A 20,217-nucleotide genomic window follows, 5' to 3' on the forward strand; every position below is an offset into this window, starting at 1 on the left:
GGTGAAGTTGATGCTGGCTAGGGGGTCAGCTAGGGGGTCTCAGTTCTCTACCCATGGGTGTCTCCATGCTGTCTCTCCACATTGGCTACTTTGGGCTTCCTCATAGCATTCTGGCATGGTCCCAAATGTGAGTGTCCCAGATGAAGAGAGAAAGCAAGGCAGAAACTGCATCCTTTTTGTGACCTAGCCTCAGAAGTCACATAGCATCTTTTTGACTGTACTTGATGTACCAAGGCCAGAGCCCATGTGAGAAGTTACAGAGCAAAGGACATACAGGGAAGCCATTAATTGGGCTTTTAATGCAATTAATCTATCATGTACCTTCACCATACTTTTTTAAAAAATAAATTTATTTTTATTTTTTTATTTTTGGCTGCATTGGGTCTTTGTTGCTGCGCGTGAGCTTTCTCTAGTTGCGGTGAGCGGGGGCTACTCTTTGTTGCGGTGCAAGGGCTTCTTATCGTGGTGGCTTCTCTTGTTGCAGAGCACAGGCTCTAGGCACATAGGCTTCAGTAGTTGTGGCTTGTGGGCTCTAGAACGCAGGCTCAGTAGTTGTGGCACACGGGCTTAGTTGCTCCACAGCATGTGGGATCTTCCCGGACGAGGGCTCGAACCCGTGTCCCCTGAATTGGCAGGCAGATTCTTAACCACTGCGCCACCAGGGAAGCCCTGGTTTTGTTTTTGAAAGTAGCCATCCTCATGAGTGTGAAGCTGTACATCACTGCGGTTTTGATTTGCATTTCCCTGATGATGTGTGATATTGAACATCTTTCATGTGCTTGTTAGCCATTTGCATATCATCTCTGGAGAAAGGTCTATTCAAGTCCTTTGCTCATTTTAAAAATCAGCAAATAAATCATGATTTGCTGTTGAGTTGTAACAGTGTTTTTTTTGTTTTGTTTTGTTTATTTATTTATTTATTTATGGCTGCATTGCGTCTTCATTGCTGTGCGCGGGCTTCCTCTAGTTGTGGCGAGCAGGGGCTATTCTTCATTGTGGTGCATAGGCTTCTCATTGCAGTGGCTTCTCTTGTTGCAGGGCATGGGCTCTAGGCACACAGGCTTCAGTAGTTGCGGCACACGGGCTCAGTAGTTGTGGCTCGTGGGCTCTAGAGAGCAGACTCAGTAGTTGAAGCGCACGGGCTTAGTTGCTCTGCGGCATATGGGATCTTCCCAGACCAGGGATTGAACCCGTGTCCCTTGCCTTGGCAGGCGGATTCTTAACCCCTGTGCCAACAGGGAAGTCCTGAAAAAAATAATCTGTGTCCTAAACAATAAATATTCCATCAGCTAGTTTGTGTGTAATTAGAACAATGATGCCCAAACTTTGGGATTTTATAGGCAAGGAAAATTCAAAGAAAAAAAAATTGGAAATCAAAATATGGTACCAGCATTTTATTTTGCTCAATAAAAATATTAACAAATAATCTAGGATCAGGCCAAGATGGTAGAGTAGGAAGACCCTGAGCTCACCTCCTCCCACGTAAGTTTGGCACACCAAAATCACAACTATTTGCAGAGCAACTACGGATGAGAACCACACGAAGAATAGCAGAAAAGATCTACAACTAAAGATATAAAGAAAGAACCACAAAGGGCTTCCCTGGTGGCGCAGTGGTTGAGAGTCCGCCTGCCGATGCAGGGGACACGGGTTCGTGCCCCGGTCTGAGAGGATCCCACATGCTGCAGAGCGGCTGGGCCCATGAGCCATGGCCGCTGAGCCTGCGTGTCCGGAGCCTGTGCTCCGCAACGGGAGTGGCCACAACAGTGAGAGGCCCGCATACTGCAATAAAAAAAAAGAAGAAAAGAAAGAACCACAATGAGAGACAGGTAGGAGAGGCAGAGTCGCGATGGAGTCAAGACCCACACCCCAGAGTAGGCAACCCATAAACGGGAGGATAATTACAATTGTACAGGTTCTCTCCAACGAGCAAGGGGTCTGAGTCCCACATTGGCTCCCCAGCCTGGGGGTCCTGCACCAGGAAGACGAGCCCCCAGAATGTTTGGCTTTGAAAGCCAGCAGGGATTACTTTGGGGAGAGCAGAGGGCTGTGGGAAATAGAGTCTCCACTCTTTTTTTTTTTTTCAATATCACTGATGAACGTAGATGTAAAAATCCTCATCAAAATGAATTCAATAGTATATTAAAAAGATCATACACCATGATCAAGTGGGATTTATTCCAAGGATGCAAAGATGGTTCAGTATTCACAAATCAAACGATACATCATATTAACAAAATGAAGAATAAAAATCATATGATCATCTCAATAGGTACAGAAAAGGTTTTGTAAAAACTCAAGATCGATTTATGATAAAAACTCTTAACAAAGTGGGTATAGAGGAAATGTACCTCAACATAATAAAGACCATATACGACAAGCCCATAGTGAACATCATACTCAACAGTGAAAAACTGAAAGCATTTGCTCTAAGATCAAGAACAAGACAAGGATGTCCACTCTTGCCACTTTTTTTTTTTTTTTTTTTTTTTTTTTTTTTGCGGTACGTGGGCCTCTCACTGTTGTGGCCTCTCCCATTGCGGAGCACAGGCTCCGGACGCACAGGCTCAGCAGCCATGGCTCACGGGCCCAGCCGCTCCGCGGCATGTGGGATCCTCCCGGACCGGGGCATGAACCCACGTCCCCTGTATCGGCAGGTGGACTTCCAACCACTGCGCCACAAGGGAAGCCCCATCTTGCCACTTTTTATTCAACATAGTATTGGCAGTCCTAGCCATAGCAATCAGATAAGAAAAAGAAATAAAAGGAATCCAAATTGGAAGGGGAGAAGTAAAACAGTCATTGCACGTGACATAGAAAATCCTAAAGATGCCACAAAAAAACTACTAGAACTTATCAATAAGTTCAGTAAAGTGCTCTCCTCTCTTCTTGTGGGTGGAGTTACAATTTCATGGTAACTTATCTTCACTAGCATGGTGAAATGGGAAAGTCTGGGGCCAAATAGACATGTGTTTGAATCCCAGATCAGCCAGTTCTAAGCTTTGTGGTCTTGGGTAATTCATTCAGCCTCTTTAGATGGATCTCAGCTTTTTCATCGGCTACACTTACTTCATAGTGTTGTTATGAAGATTAAATAAAATACACATAAATTTTAAATTTTAATTAAATTTAAATGATTTAAATTTAATTAAATAGCATATACAAATTACCTACCAGTGGCAATAGGCTCCTCCTGTAAAGGTTGGTTATGTTCCTCCCCAGCAAAGAGCTTTGCAGAGCAAGGCCTATGTCACTGATAAAAGTTGCTCCTGTTAACATTATAATTATAATAATAACAATCACTATCAAGTATTAAGTATCAGGACAATGGGGTCTACTCACTACATTTACAGAACTAAAGGGAACCTCTCAAATTATTCTTCACAAAACAAGAATGATCTGCTTAAAGGTAATTCCTCCATCCTCAGTTATCCCAAGAGGCAACTGGAAAGTTCTCTCACTAAATAAGAAATACTAGTTTTAATAAATATTAGTTCTAAAATATTAGTACTAAAACTAATTATTAGCTAATTATTAGTACTAATAATTACTAGTATATTAGTAATAATTAGTAATTAGTAATTATTAGTAATAATTAGTAATAATAATTACTAATTATTAGTACTAAAACTAAATATTAGCTCTCTTTCATAGTAAAAACTGGCAAGAAGCGGCAGATCATAATATCTACCATCATATACTTCTTGCTTCTATTTCCTCTATTTCCACTTTAAAAATATATTTGTTTAATTTGAATAAGACCATGAGGACAAGGACTCTTAGTTCTTCCAAGTTCTACTTAATGATAGTACTTTTACTTGAATCATAATTGATCATTTGTTAGTCCTTAATTAGTAACTCAGCTTTAAATCGGGGGAAATGATCTCAATATAGGGAGCACCACAAGTTGTATAGGTTCTAGTCACTGATGTTAGTCATGTCCTTATCTACTCCTTATAACCAAGAATGAAAAATTGTGGAACTAAATCTTCAACAGAAGTGAATTTGATTTGTTGGACTATTTTAACAAGAGTAGTAGTCATCTCTGGTTACTTGCTAAATATAAAAAAGTATAGTCTTATAGAAGGGGAAACAAAATAGAAGTAAAACCTACTCTCTGAAATTTACACTTGTAACTAAGGCAAACTTTACCAAGCAAAGTCATAATCAAATACGTGAAATATTTTGTTAGCTATCTTGGACAAATATCTTCATATTTTCCAGGAATGAGAGATTTTTTGTACACAGTTGATCACACAGAGTCACAGAATATGCATACCCTGATTTTCTGATATGAAGCCTTCCTAATGAACACTTTATTATTGTAGGGGAGGAATAATATCTTTCTCCTCTACCCTTTTAAGTTCTCAACTGAGACCCCTGTAACAAAAGGCATATTAACAAGAAAAAAGCATACAAATTCATATAATGTAAGTTTTATCATGAGAGCCTTCATAAGGGAATGAGGACCCGAAGAAATGGGTTTTTATGCTAAGTTTGCTGAAGAATGGAAAGATATAATAGGACAAAAGGTATGAGGTAAGTGTAGGAAACTGGAGAAACTTAGCAAGGCTAATATTTATTCAGAATCCTCTGTGTCCCTTTGTCTTCAGAGATAAAGATGCTCCTTTCCTCCTGGTACGAGGAGGGCATAAATCTCTCACAAGAGGGTTTTATGACGTGCTTCAGGGAAGGTCAGAACATCCTTACTGCCTGTGCCATTTCTCAAATTCCTTCAGCTTAAAATGTTCAATATGCCAAGGTGCCATATTTTGGGATAACATGTCCTGAACCCCATCATTACCATTATTAGTTCTCTTCATAGAAGCACCTATGTTATTTGAGTCTACGAACCCTTTGTCACAACAAGTAGTGGATTTTCTTTGGGGGGTGTTTATAATTTCCAACCAGGGTCAGCAAACTTTTGTCCCAGGTCAAATCCAGCCCATTACATGTTTCTGTAAATGAAGTTTTATTTGAATACATCCACTTGCGTTTGTTTATATCTGTGGCTCCTTGCCACAATAGAAGAGTTGAGAGACAGAGACCATTTGGTCCTCAAAGCCTAAAATATTTACTCTCTGGCCCTTTACAGACAAAGTTTGTCAACCTAGACCTACAGAATAAAGAGCAATAACTAAATATGTTAAGGCATTATTATTTTTAAGAAATTATCACTCTGGGCTTCCCTTGTGGCGCAGTGGTTAAGTATCCGTCTGCCAATGCAGGGGACACAGGTTCGAGCCCTGGTCTGGGAAGATCCCACATGCCACAGAGCAACTAAGCCCGTGCACCACAACTACTGAGCTCTAGAGACTGCACAACTACTGAAGCCCACACTCCTAGAGCCCGTGCTCCACAACAAGAGAAGCCACCGCAATGAGAAGCCTGCGCACCGCAACAAGGAGTAGCCCCCGCTCGCCACAACTAGAGAAAGCCTGCACGCAGCAACAAAGACCCAACGCAGCCAAAAATAAAAAAATAAATTAAAAAAGAAAAAGTTATCACTCCAAAAGCCTCTAAGGATGCAACCCTAAGCCTATATACCTTTGTACCAGAAGGGCAATAGTCTTGCTTTAAAAAGTAGAATTCTACTTTCCTAAGCTTGAGGAAACACCAAAATGAAAGTCAAAATTAAAATGGAGGCACTCTACTCCTTATACGTAGTAAATGAAATTATTTTTGGTTTGGGGAATGTTGCATTAGTGAGGATGCCATGCAAAAGACAGAGTTCTAAAAGGTTACAAAACTGTGGCTCTTGAGGAAATCAACTATGGGCATCTTCTATAGCTGGATTTCAATAAAAATTTTAATTACTCTTACAAAATTTTAACTTTATGTTTTATTAGTAAGCCTTCCTGATTGTTGGGAGAGGGTAGCAGATGGGATTATATAATAAAGTGGACTTGATCAATTTATATCCATCAACATCATATAATTCAGTCCATTTAAATAGATCATCCAACCCCATCAGCCCAGCGGCTGCTCAAGAAAACCATTAAGTAATTAATCAAATAAAAAATACATTCATATATACAGATAACTACTAAATAAATACATAAATAGTAAATCCCTGGTGTTACTTACCCTAAGCAGGTCACATAGAGGAGCACATGTGAAAAGTAACTCAGTATAAAATTTGGACTATTCTTCTCTTGTGAATTTTATCTCAAGTTCATATCTTTGGAAATATGTTAAAATGAAGATTATTAAATATAAAACAGATCTGAAAGAATATTATAGCAAATACCCATAAACCCAAATTTACATTAACACATTCTTATTCTTTTTATTATTTTTTTCTTTTAGTCAGATTCATGACATATAAAATACATACTTAACCACTCTTAGATGTATGATTGGATGAGTTTTGACAAATGTCTAGTTATGTAACCACCACCACAATCATGGTATAGAACAGTTCCATAGCCCCCAAAAGTTCCCTCATGTCCCTCCCACCAGCCCCTGGCAACAACTCATCTGCTGTCACTAAATTTTGCCTTTTCTCAAATTGTAGATAAATGAAATCATACAGTATGATGTTTTTTTGTGTGTCTTCTTTCACTTAACATAATGCTTCTGAGATTCACCCATGTTGTTGCATGAATTAGTAGTTTGTTCCTTTTATTGCTAATTAGCATTCATTGTATGGATGCGGTTTATCCTTTCACCAATGATGAACTTTTGAGGTGTTTCCAGTTTGGGACCATAATAAAGTTTTTATGAACATTCATGTAGATTTTTGTGTGGACATGTTTTCATTTCTCTTGGGTATATACTGAGGAGTGGAATTGCTGGGTCATAAGGTTAGTATAATATTTAAGTTTATAAGAAATTGCCAAACTATCTTCTGAAACGGTTGGACTTTTACCTACCCATGAGCAATATGTGAGCGTTCCACTTACTCCACATTCTCGCTGACTTTTGGCAATGCCAGTCTTTGTAACTATAGTCATTCTAGTGAGTTGTAGCAGTATTACAATTTGTACTTCCTTAATGACTAGTAACTTGGAGCATTGGTGCTTATGTGCTATTTGTATTTTTTCCTTGGTAAAATCCTCAATTTTTCAATATTTACGTATTTAAAAAAATATCTATTATAAACACCACTCCTTAATCAGAGATGTTTTGCCTTAGCCTTGCCTTTCCATTTTCTTAACAGTGTCTCTCTGTGGAAGAGCAGAAGTTATTCTTATCTGAGCTTTGCCTAACCCAAGTTCCTCCAATGTTTTCATCTAGAAGTTTTAGTTCTCACAGTTAAGTCTGTGATTCAAGTTAATTTTTGTGTGACATAAGGGGATAAAAGTTGATTTTAAAAAATATATAGGTATGTGTTTATTCCAGAACTATTTGTGGAAGAGACTTTCCTTTCTCCGAATTACTGTCACCTTTGTGAAAAATCAAGTGACCATATAGGTGTTACATAGTTACAGTGTCTAGTTTTAGACTCTCTATTGTGTTCCACAGATTATACATATACACACACACACATATGTATATGTCTATTTTTATATATATATATATATATATATATATATATATATATATATATATATATATATATATATACACTGATTCCAAAAGCACATTATCTTACTGTAGCTTTAGAGTAATTCTTGCAATCAGGCATTATAAATCCTCCAATTTAATCCTTTATCAAAGTTGTTTTGACTATTTGAGATCCAATTGCATTTAGATATAAATTTTAGAATCAGCTTGTTAAATTCTACCAAAAAAATGGCTAAGCATTTTGATTAGGGTTTCATTTAATCTATAAATCAATTTGGCTTTGACATCTTAACCATATTAAAACTTTCATCCAATAATGTGGTATCTCTCCGTTTATTTAGGTCTTCTCTCAAAATGGTTTGTAGTTTTCTGCGTTCAGGTCTTGCACATACTTCATGAAATTTATCTCCAAGTATTTCATGGTTTTTGATGCCATGGCATTATTTTTTCATTTCAATTGTTTGTTCCTAGTATATATAGAAATATATTTTGGAACACTGACGTTGTATCCTGTGACCTTGCTAAGCTTGAGTTGTAGTATCTTACTTATAGCTTATCATTTTCTACTTACACAATCATGTCATCTGCAAATAGTTTTATGTATCTTTCTTTCCAATTTGTATGTTTTGGTTTTTTTTTTTTTTTTAGTCTTGTTGCACTGGCTAAAACCTCCAGTCAGTATTGAATACAAGTGGTGAGATCAGACGTTCTTGCCTTGTTTGGTGTATTAGAGGGAAAGTATTTAGTCTTTTACCGTTAACTATGGTATTAGGTTTAGGTATTACATAGTTACCCTCTATCAGGCTGAGCAAGTTCCCTTTTATTTGTAGGTTGCTGAGAATTTCTACCAGGAATGGGTCTTGAATTTTGTCAAATGCTTTTTCTGAATGTAATGAGATATGGTTTTTCTTTTTTCACTCCCAGGGTGGAATTACACTGATTAACTTTCAAATGTTTCCTCTACGGTATCAATTTCATGGGCATAAAATATTTCATAATATTCCCTTTTTTTGTTAATGTCTGTAGGACCCATGCTGGTATCTCCCCTTTCGTTTCTTTTAAAAATCTTTATTGGAGTATATAGTTGATTTCCCCTTTCATTTCTGATATTGATAATTTCTGTTTTTGTTTTTTTTCCGGATCAGTCTGGTTAGAAGTTTATCAATTTCATCAATATTTTCAAAGAGCCAGCTTCTGATTTTTCTTTTTGTTTCCTATTTCACTGATTTCTGTTCTTATTCTTCTTTCTTCTTTTCTTGCACTTGTAGTTACTTAATTTGGAAAGTAAAATTTAATTAGCTAGAGACCCTACATTCTTTCTAATACGTGTTTCAAGCTATAAATTTCCCTCTAAATACTGTCCTAGCTGTAGCCCACAAATTTTGATGTTGATTTTCATTTTCATTCTAGCCAAGATATTTTCTAATTTCCCTTACAATTTATTCTTAGGCATATTGATTATTTAAGTGTGTTGTTCTTATTTTTCTTTTATTGATGTCTAGGTTAATTCCATTGTGGTCAGAAAATATATGTCTTGTATGATTTCAATGCCCCTTAAGTTTAATGAGACTTGTAAGAAGCAGGTGTACCTTTTCCTTGCTCACTTTCCTCTTCTGCTGGTTGGATACAGATAGCAAGGCCCTGGGTGATGATATAGCCACAAGATGGAAAAAGTCTTAGACTTGAATCACTACATGGAAGAAAGAAGCCACTTACCTGGAACACTCAACTTGGTCTATACATGAGCACGAAATAACCTATTTTTTGAACCATTACAGGTTTGGTTCTGTTTGTTATATCAGTATAGCTTACCCTGATTTAAATGCTGCCTATTTTTTGAAGGCTGCCCTCTACCTCCCACTTCCCTGAGTTTTTCACAAAACACATAATCTATATTTCAGTTCATACTATCTAAAGCATACCCATCACATCTACTCAATATTTTCATGTCTTCCATTAACAAACAAAACCTTCACATAAATAAAAATAAATATATAGGAAGTTTACTGCACCAGCCAAATTTCTTTTTTTAAAATAAGTATTTATTGAAGTATAGCATGTACACAGAACTGTGTGCCAAGAAATATACTAACTATATATACATTATATGTAATTCATATACCTGCAGAAATTTATAAAGCTGTCTACAACTGGGGCATTTTCTTCCATTCTAATATCTTCTTTCTTACTTGCTATATTTGGAGCCCTAGTAATCAAAAAAGTCAAGAAAAACAAGTGAAAAAAAAGGTGGCCAGAGTGTATCACAGAGAGGCTCTTCCAAGAAGTCTGAACTCAAGGCTAGAAAGCCAAAGTTGGTCCTTTACAATCACCTATATGCTCCTCAGTTCCTCTGCCACACTCCTACAGTGCTACCTTTTCCCATTTTTTTTTAATGGAAAGAGGATATAATATAGGTAGGGAAGAATGTAAAGAGAGAAGCTACATCATCTCCTTTCCTAGAATAAATACCAGGCTCCAGTGCTGCTGCTGGCCCACGTGGCATCCTTGATAAATTAAAAAAAAAAAAACTCTCTAAAAAGGACTCCTTTCTCAAGTCACCTTACTTCCCACCTGACAGATATTTGTTGTAATATAACTATATTAATTTTATTCGTAAGAACACCTTCCTGCCACTTGCTAGAAAGTTGTATAGAAGAGCACCCAATGTCTGTGATGTGAATAGCATCTTCCGGACGTGGCACTGTTCTTTTCTGTCCAGTCCACATGCTACACTTGGCCTCAGGCTGTAGGCCAAGTTTGTAGATTTGATTTTTTTTTTAAATGCATCAGGGTTATTTTTTTAAATACTTTTTAAATTGAAGAATCATATACATAAGAATTAAGAGAGATGTACCTAAAAGAAGTAAAACAACAAAACAAAAACAAGAACCACAAGTTTACACAGGAAGAAATGTAACAAGTTCAGAATCTCAAAAACTCATAAATGATACAAGAAACACCGCAAGTAAAAATAAACACCTAAATTTGCATGGGCCTACAGGAATAGGGTCAAAATGAAAATTCCAAATAAGTTGAATTACACACAAGTGATAGGGCCAATAAGAACTCGATTTCCTATTTTATGCTAATGGAAAACAAGGAAACGATACTGAAAATCTGGGAATATTTCTGGGTGGCCCACTGTAGTTATACAGAAGTGTGGAGTGGGTGTTGGCCACAATATCAGAAAGGGTAAATGCCGTTCCAAGTTTTGGAAGAGGTAAAAAATGGGGACAACTTCTAGGGCCAGGAAAGGCCCTAGAATAGATCCTTATTTATAATGATAATGTTTTTTAAGCCTTTTGGAAGAGAACATTGTTCACTACGTACCAACAGGTTTGACTTAACTTCATGAACTTTTGGGGGCAGTTACTTGACTAACATTTGGGAAATGCAGGACTTCAGCAAGGAATGTAAGATCCCATGATATTCTTATAGACAAACTTGGAGAGAAACGGGCTGATAGATGAATCAGTAAATTGCTGAAATTCTTACCTAATGGGTGCTGATTAATAGACTGGGCAATTTGTATCACATCAAAGAGAAGTTTCTCAGGCCACTGTCCTCAGACTTGTTTCATTCAATATTGAGTGTTTACCTATCAAACTTTGGAGTGACCAAAAAGAATAAGATAGCATATATATCTTAGATGAATTCAAAAATATTTCAAAAGGTTAATAAATCTAACACAAGAAAACTTAGAATAAATGAAGGTCCTGCAAAGCAGGTTAAACAAAACACCAACTGCACAAGTGTAGGATGGGGAAAGACTATTAACATCAGTAAAAATAATTAACCTCAGAGACTGAAACAGTTTCATGTGGGTGTCAGAAAAGCTAGTTCAGTATTTGAATGTTAAATAGAAGAACAGAAGAGCATTAACTAGAACAAAAGATAACAGTTCTACTACCTATAAATGTTCAGTTCTGGGTTGTATACTTTAAGATACAGAAAACTAGAGCCTTTGCAGAATTGGGGTTTGAATGGTAAAGGCAATTGAAGCCGCAATGTATCAGTGAAGTAACTGGTGACAGAAAAGAGAAGATACTGGGAGTCATCATAACAGCCATGGTTAAATGCTTGGCCCCAAGGGGTTCATAAGACAAATGATAGGAAGAAACAGAACCAACCAGGACAGGCAGAGCTGCCCCCAAAATGGAGGTAGATTCTGGTCCCCAGAGAATTGGATCAGCGGCCCATTTGGTATTCAGGGATTTTCCAACTTTGAGATTTCATAAATATGTATTTAAAGATCTGTCCAGTTATAAAATTACTCTCTTTGAAGAATACACAAATGACAATTCTTCAGAACTACTATGTTAAAACTTTTGAGGATGTAAAACTACAAAACATTCAGAGTTTGTTTTATGGGCCACAATTTCTCTCTAATTGACAAACATTTGTGAGTGTGTTGCTTTCTGATAGTGAAATTTTCCCAAGTGTTAAAGCAGCCAGCATTGACGTGTAAACTTTTGATTGTGAAAGACATTTGACTAGCGTACTGTATACGGTGTTATACTATAATAGGGAACACTGTCTTAACTGCCAGATTCATGTGTGTCCCACCCTGAAAAAGCCAAGAGCCCTAAAAAATATTATATAAATATATACAAACATGGGTTCTTAGAAGGGAACTGCTTCCTTTTCAAAGATAATTTTACATAGCCAATCTTCCAGCTGTATTTAACTTATGGCTTTATCTATATAATTTAGATTACCCATAACTATTTGAAAATATGTGGCATGAACCTAATTCTAACTGATTTCAACTTGTCTTCGTTAAAGGTATGTCTTGGTACACTACACAAAAGCTCTAGGCATAATTACTGCATAGCTGAGATTCCCTTAAGACCATTTCAACATTCATTCTCAGAGATCACACAAAACATGAATAAATCCATGTAATACATGAAAGAAATTTGCTGTTCCACATAACTATATCCTAGAATCATCAGGGATTTAAAAAGGAAACTTTTTCATGATTTACCCTAAAAGAAATTATTTACTGTCTGTCAACATTTTTTCTATATTACCTCCTAGAATATTTACATCAATTTTCTTTGGAAAAGCAAGAATTAACCTTGGCATACCATTCTGCATAAGGACCGAACCTGTTCTTTTTGTTCTTATACTTTTTCGTAGCCTTTCAATCTCAGAGTGGAAATAAAATCTCTCAGAAAGAGAATGTATATAGTTACTGTTCAGTCAGTCAATTACTACTCCCTGATTATACCAAGAAGGTATGAATTAAAAATATATTGGAAGAAAAACAGTTCATTCATAACACAATAAGAAATATAAAATAAGTAAATTAGAAAATGGAATTGTAATAAAAGGTACAAAAGGGGAGCTTACCTAGATGATGTATTGTTGTCCAAAAGGACTCTCTTTTGGCCACTGGAAAAAGCATCTATGAGAAAATACTTGAGCCAATTCCTTGCCTGATCAAGAAATTCACTACCTTCTATATTCCTAAAGGCAGGTCTTTGAAGTCATCAAAGTTAAGCTAAAAAGTGTCTAATTTAGGGGGGTTATAAAGATTTGTATTCATGTAGAATAAGCCACTTACAAACCTATTTCCCTTTACATTAACTATAAACACTGTACCTCATATTTCAGATGAGATCTGGGCGCCATAAAATCAGAGTCACAAGATGCTCTTACATAAACATTTAGAAATCCAGTAACTTCTGATTTAAATGGTGCTTTTAGAAGGGAAACAATAATGACTTTTATTAAAGCCTGCCCTTAACCATGAAAGTCCCTGGAATAAAAGCAAAAGTACTGCCAAGAAGCCACAGGTAATTAACACGTGGACAGAGCAAAATATGATTTTGAAGGGTGCAGCGATGTTCTTCTCTGCCTCCATTAATGAATGGGCTGTAAGATTAAAGGTTAATAGCAGTATAAATACTATAATTACATAATGTTGGGTTCGTTTGTCTTTCACGTTTACAAAAAACCTTTTTGTTCCTGTAATTTTAAGGCCTTGTAAGGTCTGCCAGCCACTGCCTTTCTTGTCACCAAAGTTCTCAACAGGTTTACAAGTGGATGTGCCCAAGACTGCCATCTGGTGGAAATGATAGAAATTGAAATGGTTTTTGTAAGTGATTAAGTCAGCTGTCTACTAAGAAGGTATGAATTAAAAATATATTCTAAGAACCTTTTAAACATTTTTTTAGATTCCATATATATCTGTCAGCATACGGTATTTGTTTCTCTCTTTCTGACTTACTTCACTCTGTATGACAGTGGCATGGACATATATACACTACCAAATGTAAAATAGCTAGCTAGTGGGAAGCAGCCGCATAGCACAGGGAGATCAGCTTGGTTCTGTGTGTCCACCTAAAGGGGTGGGACAGGGAGGGTGGGAGGGAGACGCGAGAGGGAGGAGATATGGGGATATATTATATGTATAGCTGATTCACTTTGTTATACAGCAGAAACTAACACACCATTGTAAAGGAATTATACTCCAATAAAGATGTTAAAAAAAAAGAAGTCATGAGGATGTAATGTACAGGAGGGTGATTATAGTTAATAATACTGTATTGTCTATTTGAAAGTTGCAAAGAGTAAATTTTAAAAGTCCTTATCGTTAGAAAAAATTGTAATTATATATGCAGACAGATGTTAACTAGAGTTATTTTGGTGATCATTTTGCAATATATACAAATATTGAATCATTATGTTGTACACCTGAAACTAATATAATGTTATTATGTCAATCATACCTCAATAAAAAAACTGTAAAAACTAAAAAAAAAAAAGAGACAATCGGAAAACAAACAAACAAAAAAGACTGGTTTATGTATTAGCTACTGAGGGAATAATGGAAAATATTACATTAGGTTTTTGCACTATAGTAATACTCCAAGTAAGTTCTATTTGTATTATATATTTACAATAAAAAGGTCAAAATCGTAAAAGAAAATATATGTAAATACTTACTCAGAAGGTGAAAAGGCTGTCTAAGTATACAACTGAAGGTTCAAACTGTTAAAGAAAATGATACAATTCTAACACTATTCAATGTAAAAATCAAGAGACACTTCTCAAAACTCATCAAATTGAACATCTTTGCAGTTTACTTCATGTAAATTTTCCTTCAATTTTTTTTAAAAAGTAAAACAAAAAATACACCCCACTCTATTCTTAAAACACCATATGGAGAATAAAAGATAATTATTTTTGACCAAGGAGAACTATCCAGTACTCTTCAGATGACAGCATCTTAGCTCTCTCTAGTGACTCTCCAATCATAGTGATTAGAAAGCCTTTATTCTGCCTACAGGAAAAGCTGGCATAGGAACAAAAAGTTATTGTGTAAGAAAAAGCACAGACACAGAGTAGCATGATATAAGATTTTCTGGGGAAAAATCCTGTCATTGAGCTTGTAGCTTTTCAGGAATTAGGAGGTTTCAGTATCAGTTAGATGTGTTTTGTTTGGTCCCATCCATGCCTTGACATCCTTATTTAAACAAACAAACACACAAACAAACAAACAGTACTGAAAGGCAACTGGTGAACTCAGGAAAATAATTTGTGACATATGTAACAATAATGGCTAATTTCCTAAATACATAAAGAGCTCTCACAAATCAATAAAAAATGATCAATGTGTTAATAGAAAATAAGCAACTTATGTGAACAAGCTTTGATAAAAGACATACAATTACCAAAAAAATGAGAAAAAAATTCAATCTCACTAGTAATCAAATAATTGAGAATTAAATCAAGAAAATCACAAATAGCAATATTTTACCCACAAGATTGGCAATGTGCAATACTGGCAAGAAAGCATAAAACATGAGCATCATTGTTGTATACTGTTGGGATTATAAATTGGTGCCTGCTTCCTGGAAGGCAACCCAGAACAACTGAATTCATTTAGTTTCTGTATTTTACTTTTTAATTCAAAATTTTATTAAAAATTCAAACATACAGAAAATTACATAAAAGAATGTAAGACACCCTTACTTACTACTCAGATTTAACAGATGTTAACATTTTTATAACTTTATTTTTGAGGGAGGAGAAAATAAAACTCTCACACTTCCCAATGCTTCTGAAGTAACTACTGTCCTAAATTAATGTGTATTTTTCCCATGCATGTTTTATACATATTATGTGTCTATAAATTATGTACCATACTTCATCAACTTTATGATTTCATTATTTTACACACCATTCCTTTATGTAAAACTAAGAAAAAATGTTGCCAATTAAACCATGAAACAATGCTTTAATAACACTTAGGATTATTTTATACTTATTTTAACAGAGGTTTTTAAGACTTAGACTTTGACAAAACCTAATTATGAAATTAAAATATGAAGTTATGACAAGTTGGTGCAACTATGCCATGAGAGCTCCCTAGCCAATGGCAATTGTAAGATGCCATTGACTTAAGACACTTCTCAATTTCAAAGATACTAAAATATTAAAAAAAAAAGTTCACTTAGAAATATATTTTGGAGATTTAAGCTTTTCCATAAATGACATCCTTTTGGAACTTGCTATTTCCCTCAGCATTATGTTTTCAAACTATAAGAAGATGGCTCACCGCCTAAGGAAGCAAAGTCAGTAGCAACTAGCCACTTCTAGAGCACAGGATTCTATTCTTATACCAGCCTTTCCCTCATTTCTCTAAGTGCCGCAAAAAAAAAAAAATTGATCTATGCTAAAGAGGACTAGTAGGGAGAGTCATTCCTCTGTGGTAATGTCTGCCTTTAAACAGGAAAACTGTCTAGAGACAGTCACTTCAAAGGCCCAAGAATTAACATGTTTATCAGTTGGGGCTAAGGTGATACAAGTGAGGCACTTGCCTTGAAGACAAAATATAAGAGGTGCCTAAATTCGGTAATCAAGATAAATATTTTAATGCCAACAGTTACAAGAATCAAAATGAATGCAAAAACCATGACACACGAAATATCAAAAAATTTAAAGTGACAATTATTACTTAATTTTCCTTTTGCCTTAAGCTCCAACAGAGCATGCCAGGGCACTTTTACTGGTCCAACCTTATTGGACGAAGGAAGGAGGTCAGAGTGATGCATGTGATACCAGTCTACAGTTTAAAATGTAAATATGCGGGACTTCCCTGGTGGTGCAGTGGTTAAGAATCCACCTGCCAATGCAGGGGACATGGGTTCGATCCATGGTCTGGGAAGATCCCGCATGCCGTGGAGCAACTAAGCCCGTGTGCCACAACTACTGAGCCTGCGCTCTAGAGCCTACAAGCCACAACTACTGAGCCTGCGTGCCTAGAGCCCGTGCTCCACAACAAGAGAAGCCACTGCAATGAGAAGCCTGCGCACCACAACGAAGAGTAGCTCCCGCTTGCTGCAACTAGAGAAAGCCCGTGCGTAGCAACGAAGACCCGACACAGCCAATAATTAATTAATTAATTTTAAAAAAGAAAATAAGGGAGAGAAGATACCATTGCCAGGAAAGCCAGCAAGAAGCGAGAATCAGTAGTGATGCGGCCTGAAAAGCAACTTACTCTGTATTAGTAGCTACACTGTTTTACTTCCAATTACAATGTAACATCCATAAGTCACCAGAACAATGGGCAAAAATAAACGCTTATCATTTTCATTAAGGTTTACAGAATAATCCCCAAAGTTGAATAGAAAAAAAAAAATCTTACACAGCAATTGAGCATAAAAAAATGACAATGCATAGGAATTCCCTGGCAGTCCAGTGGTTAGGACTTGGTGCTTTCACTGCTGTGGGCCCAGGTTCAATCCCTGGTAAGGGAACTGAGATCTTGTAAACCACATGGTGTGGCCATAAAAAACAAAAACAAAAAGACAATGCAAATTGTTATAATGTGAACCTAATAATTTATTTGCAAAAGCAAGTAACTCTCAGGATTGCTTTGAAATAACTTAAATTCTAGTCTTAATGATTATACTAGCTTTTGACTATCTTACAGATTTTACGCACATTGTGCATTGTTTTTTTGTTTGTTTTCTTTTGCGGTACGCGGGCCTCTCACTGCTGTGGCCTCTCCCGTTGCAGAGCACAGCCTCCGATGCCCAGTCTCAGCGGCCATGGCTCACGGGCCCACATATGGGACCCTCCCGGACCAGGGCACGAACCCGTGTCCCCTGCATCGGCAGGCGGACTCTCAACCACTGCGCTACCAGGGAAGCCCTGTGCATTGTTTTAATATGTGAAAATCACATGGTATTTTTTCAATAATACTATTTAGCTACCCAAAACAGAATGTGTCCTAAAATCTTTATCAAATGCTTTCCCTTATCAAACCAGACTAATTTCAAAATACAAATAAAGGCAATTTGGAAGAAGAAATATAAATACGAGATGTCATTTAAAAATGCAATCTAAATTCTGGAGAAGGATAAGATTTGGCTAGCAAAAGAAATACAGTGGACATCTTCAGGTTAACTTCAATGACTGAAGTTGAATAAAAACTCAGTTTAACTCAAGCAACATAAATTGCTTGACAGATCATGAAAAGACAAGACCCGACTGAATCCTACACATCTGAGAATAAACCTGGCTTAGGGAGAAAAGAGAGTTGCAGTCATTCTTCGCTATCCAAACACACTTAAAACCAAAAAGTCAAGTAATAAGTATCTTAAGTAAATATTATAATTACCATGCCTCATAACTGGGCAAGAAATGTGTAACAGAAATTGAGTGCTTTTTCTTTTTTGTCCGCCCTAACCAGGGATCAAACCCATGCCCCCTGAAGTGTAAGTGCAGAGTCTTAACCACTGGACCCCCAGGAAATTCCCAAGAGTGCTTTTAAAAAAAACACTTCCATGGTTAACTTTCCCCAACCTTGTTGAATGTTCAGAAAATTTTTAAATCTAACAACAAAAAAAATTCAGCATAAAACCCTGACCCACTTAATCACCATTAAAAAAGAAAAGTCCTGTCTTTATCTGGCCCACCTGAAATGACATCTCAGTCATGGTGAAATGATTTTATTTAAAATATGAATTTAAAAATTCAATATTGAAGTGAGACCTTCTCAAAGAAATAACATAAATCTACAATAATTGAAGACCTCTTAAAAGATTTAAATAATTTAAATATAAGCCATACAAAAACCAAACTCTACTGTTAAACAATCTTAAGTCATAAATTTTCCAAGTTGAAACCCATCATAGGAATTTTCTGGGAGAAAAAAAAACAACATAATATTAAAGCCTCCACCTTGTTTATCTTGCTAAGTATCAGTGTAACAGTAAACATATAAACACCACCTCTCTCCCCCAAGTAAATTTTATGTCAGATCTGTATGTCTTAAGATTCACTTACTATGACACTAATATTTGGAATAAATGACATTGTCAAGTTGTCCAAAAGGATGAGGCAGCAACTCTGAAGGTCTGGGGGTCCCAGAGAACCTTTCAAGGAGGTCCAGGAAATCAAAACTATTTTAATAATACTAATACTTATTCTTTTTCAAAGTACTGACATTTGCACTGACTGTGCAAAAGAAATGGTGGGCAAAACTATAGGCACCCCAGCATGAACCAAAAAAGTAGCATCAAACTAGTCAATTTCAGTTAACAATGTTCTTTAGCAGTAAAAATTTCATTACACCTCTACCCTTGAGTACACATCTTTTTAATATCCTATATGATGAAATGAGAAGTACTGGCTATATAGCATGCTGAAGTGTGATGGCTGTCTCTTATGTGATTATTTGAGATGTGTGCTGAACGAGTAGCCACTTTTCATGAAAACTGTTTTTACTTAAAAGAATGACTCACAGACTATGGTTGTTCAGCAGACATTTTCTCTGAAATGAATGAAGAAAGCCCTGTCACTTAAGGAAAACAACTGACAATATTTGTTGCCAATGATAAAATTTCCCCTTTCAAATGAAAGTTAGAATTTTGAAAAATCTGTATCCATCACTGTGAGCTTGACAGCTTTCTAATACTTAAAAGATTTTTCTGATGAGATCAGTTATATTAACATTATAAACACAGCATAATAAGATGTCAATGTTCTAAAGAACTGCATAATTCAATGAACCAGTATTTTCCAAATGACCAATGCATGATATTATAAAATCACGCAAAAGTCAAAGATCTACTATTCACACTGCAAGACAGATCAAATGGATTTTAATGTAACAGAGAACAAAACTGATTGATAAAGTTTCAGATTTCACACTGCAACTAACCTTCAAGAAACTACCCATTCCGAAGTTTTGATAATGTATCAAAGAGGAATATCCACAATTATCTGAAGCTATTAAAATACTCTCTTTCAATACATATTTGTGTGAGGCCAGATTTCTTCATATACTTCGAACACAGTGCCACACTGCAACAAATTGAATGCAGAAGCAGATAGGAGAATCCAGTACAACATTAAAGGATTTACAAAAATGAAAACCAGTGCTACTTTTCACACTGTTTACAAAATAATTATTTTCATAAAACAATGCTATTTATGTTAACACGTAATGTAAAATTTCTTGGTTTTAATTTCTAATACGATAAATATCAACAGATATAACCCACAAAAGCAAAAGTTCTTTGGGATCTTGAATTTTTAGAAATATAAATGGGTCCTGATACCAAAATGGTTGAGAACAGCTAGACTAGGGAATTCAGATTAATAAGTATTGAATATGGGCTTTTCTTTTGCTAACTCACACATTATTTATATTTCCAGGGCCACCAAACCCCCTAAGAAAGATTTTTT

The 20,217-nt window shown here is 36.0% G+C and overlaps 2 protein-coding genes across 4 annotated transcripts in view; both read right to left on the bottom strand.

Moving 5' to 3' along the window:
- SLC3A1 (solute carrier family 3 member 1) overlaps positions 1-11,117 on the bottom strand; it is a 57,743-nt gene extending 46,626 nt beyond the window's left edge. Inside the window, exon 1 of one of the 3 annotated variants that reach the window (XM_019942652.3) lies at positions 11,005-11,117. The gene's annotated coding sequence lies outside the window, so the exon portion shown is untranslated. Of the gene's footprint in view, positions 1-3,174; positions 3,270-6,087; positions 6,179-11,004 lie in introns of those variants that run through there. The other 2 variants (XM_019942648.3, XM_033838626.2) reach the window with 2 other exon arrangements.
- PPM1B (protein phosphatase, Mg2+/Mn2+ dependent 1B) overlaps positions 9,530-20,217 on the bottom strand; it is a 91,362-nt gene continuing 80,674 nt past the window's right edge. The window contains exons 6-7 of the mRNA XM_033838631.2: positions 14,464-14,508; positions 9,530-13,579 (exon numbers count right to left, since the gene is read on the bottom strand). Coding sequence (XP_033694522.1) covers positions 14,464-14,508 — 45 coding nt within the window. The 3' untranslated portion in view covers positions 9,530-13,579. The remainder of the gene's footprint in view (positions 13,580-14,463; positions 14,509-20,217) is intronic.

The sequence above is a fragment of the Tursiops truncatus genome, chromosome 14 (assembly GCF_011762595.2).
Source record: "Tursiops truncatus isolate mTurTru1 chromosome 14, mTurTru1.mat.Y, whole genome shotgun sequence".
Taxonomy (NCBI): Eukaryota; Metazoa; Chordata; class Mammalia; order Artiodactyla; family Delphinidae; genus Tursiops; species Tursiops truncatus.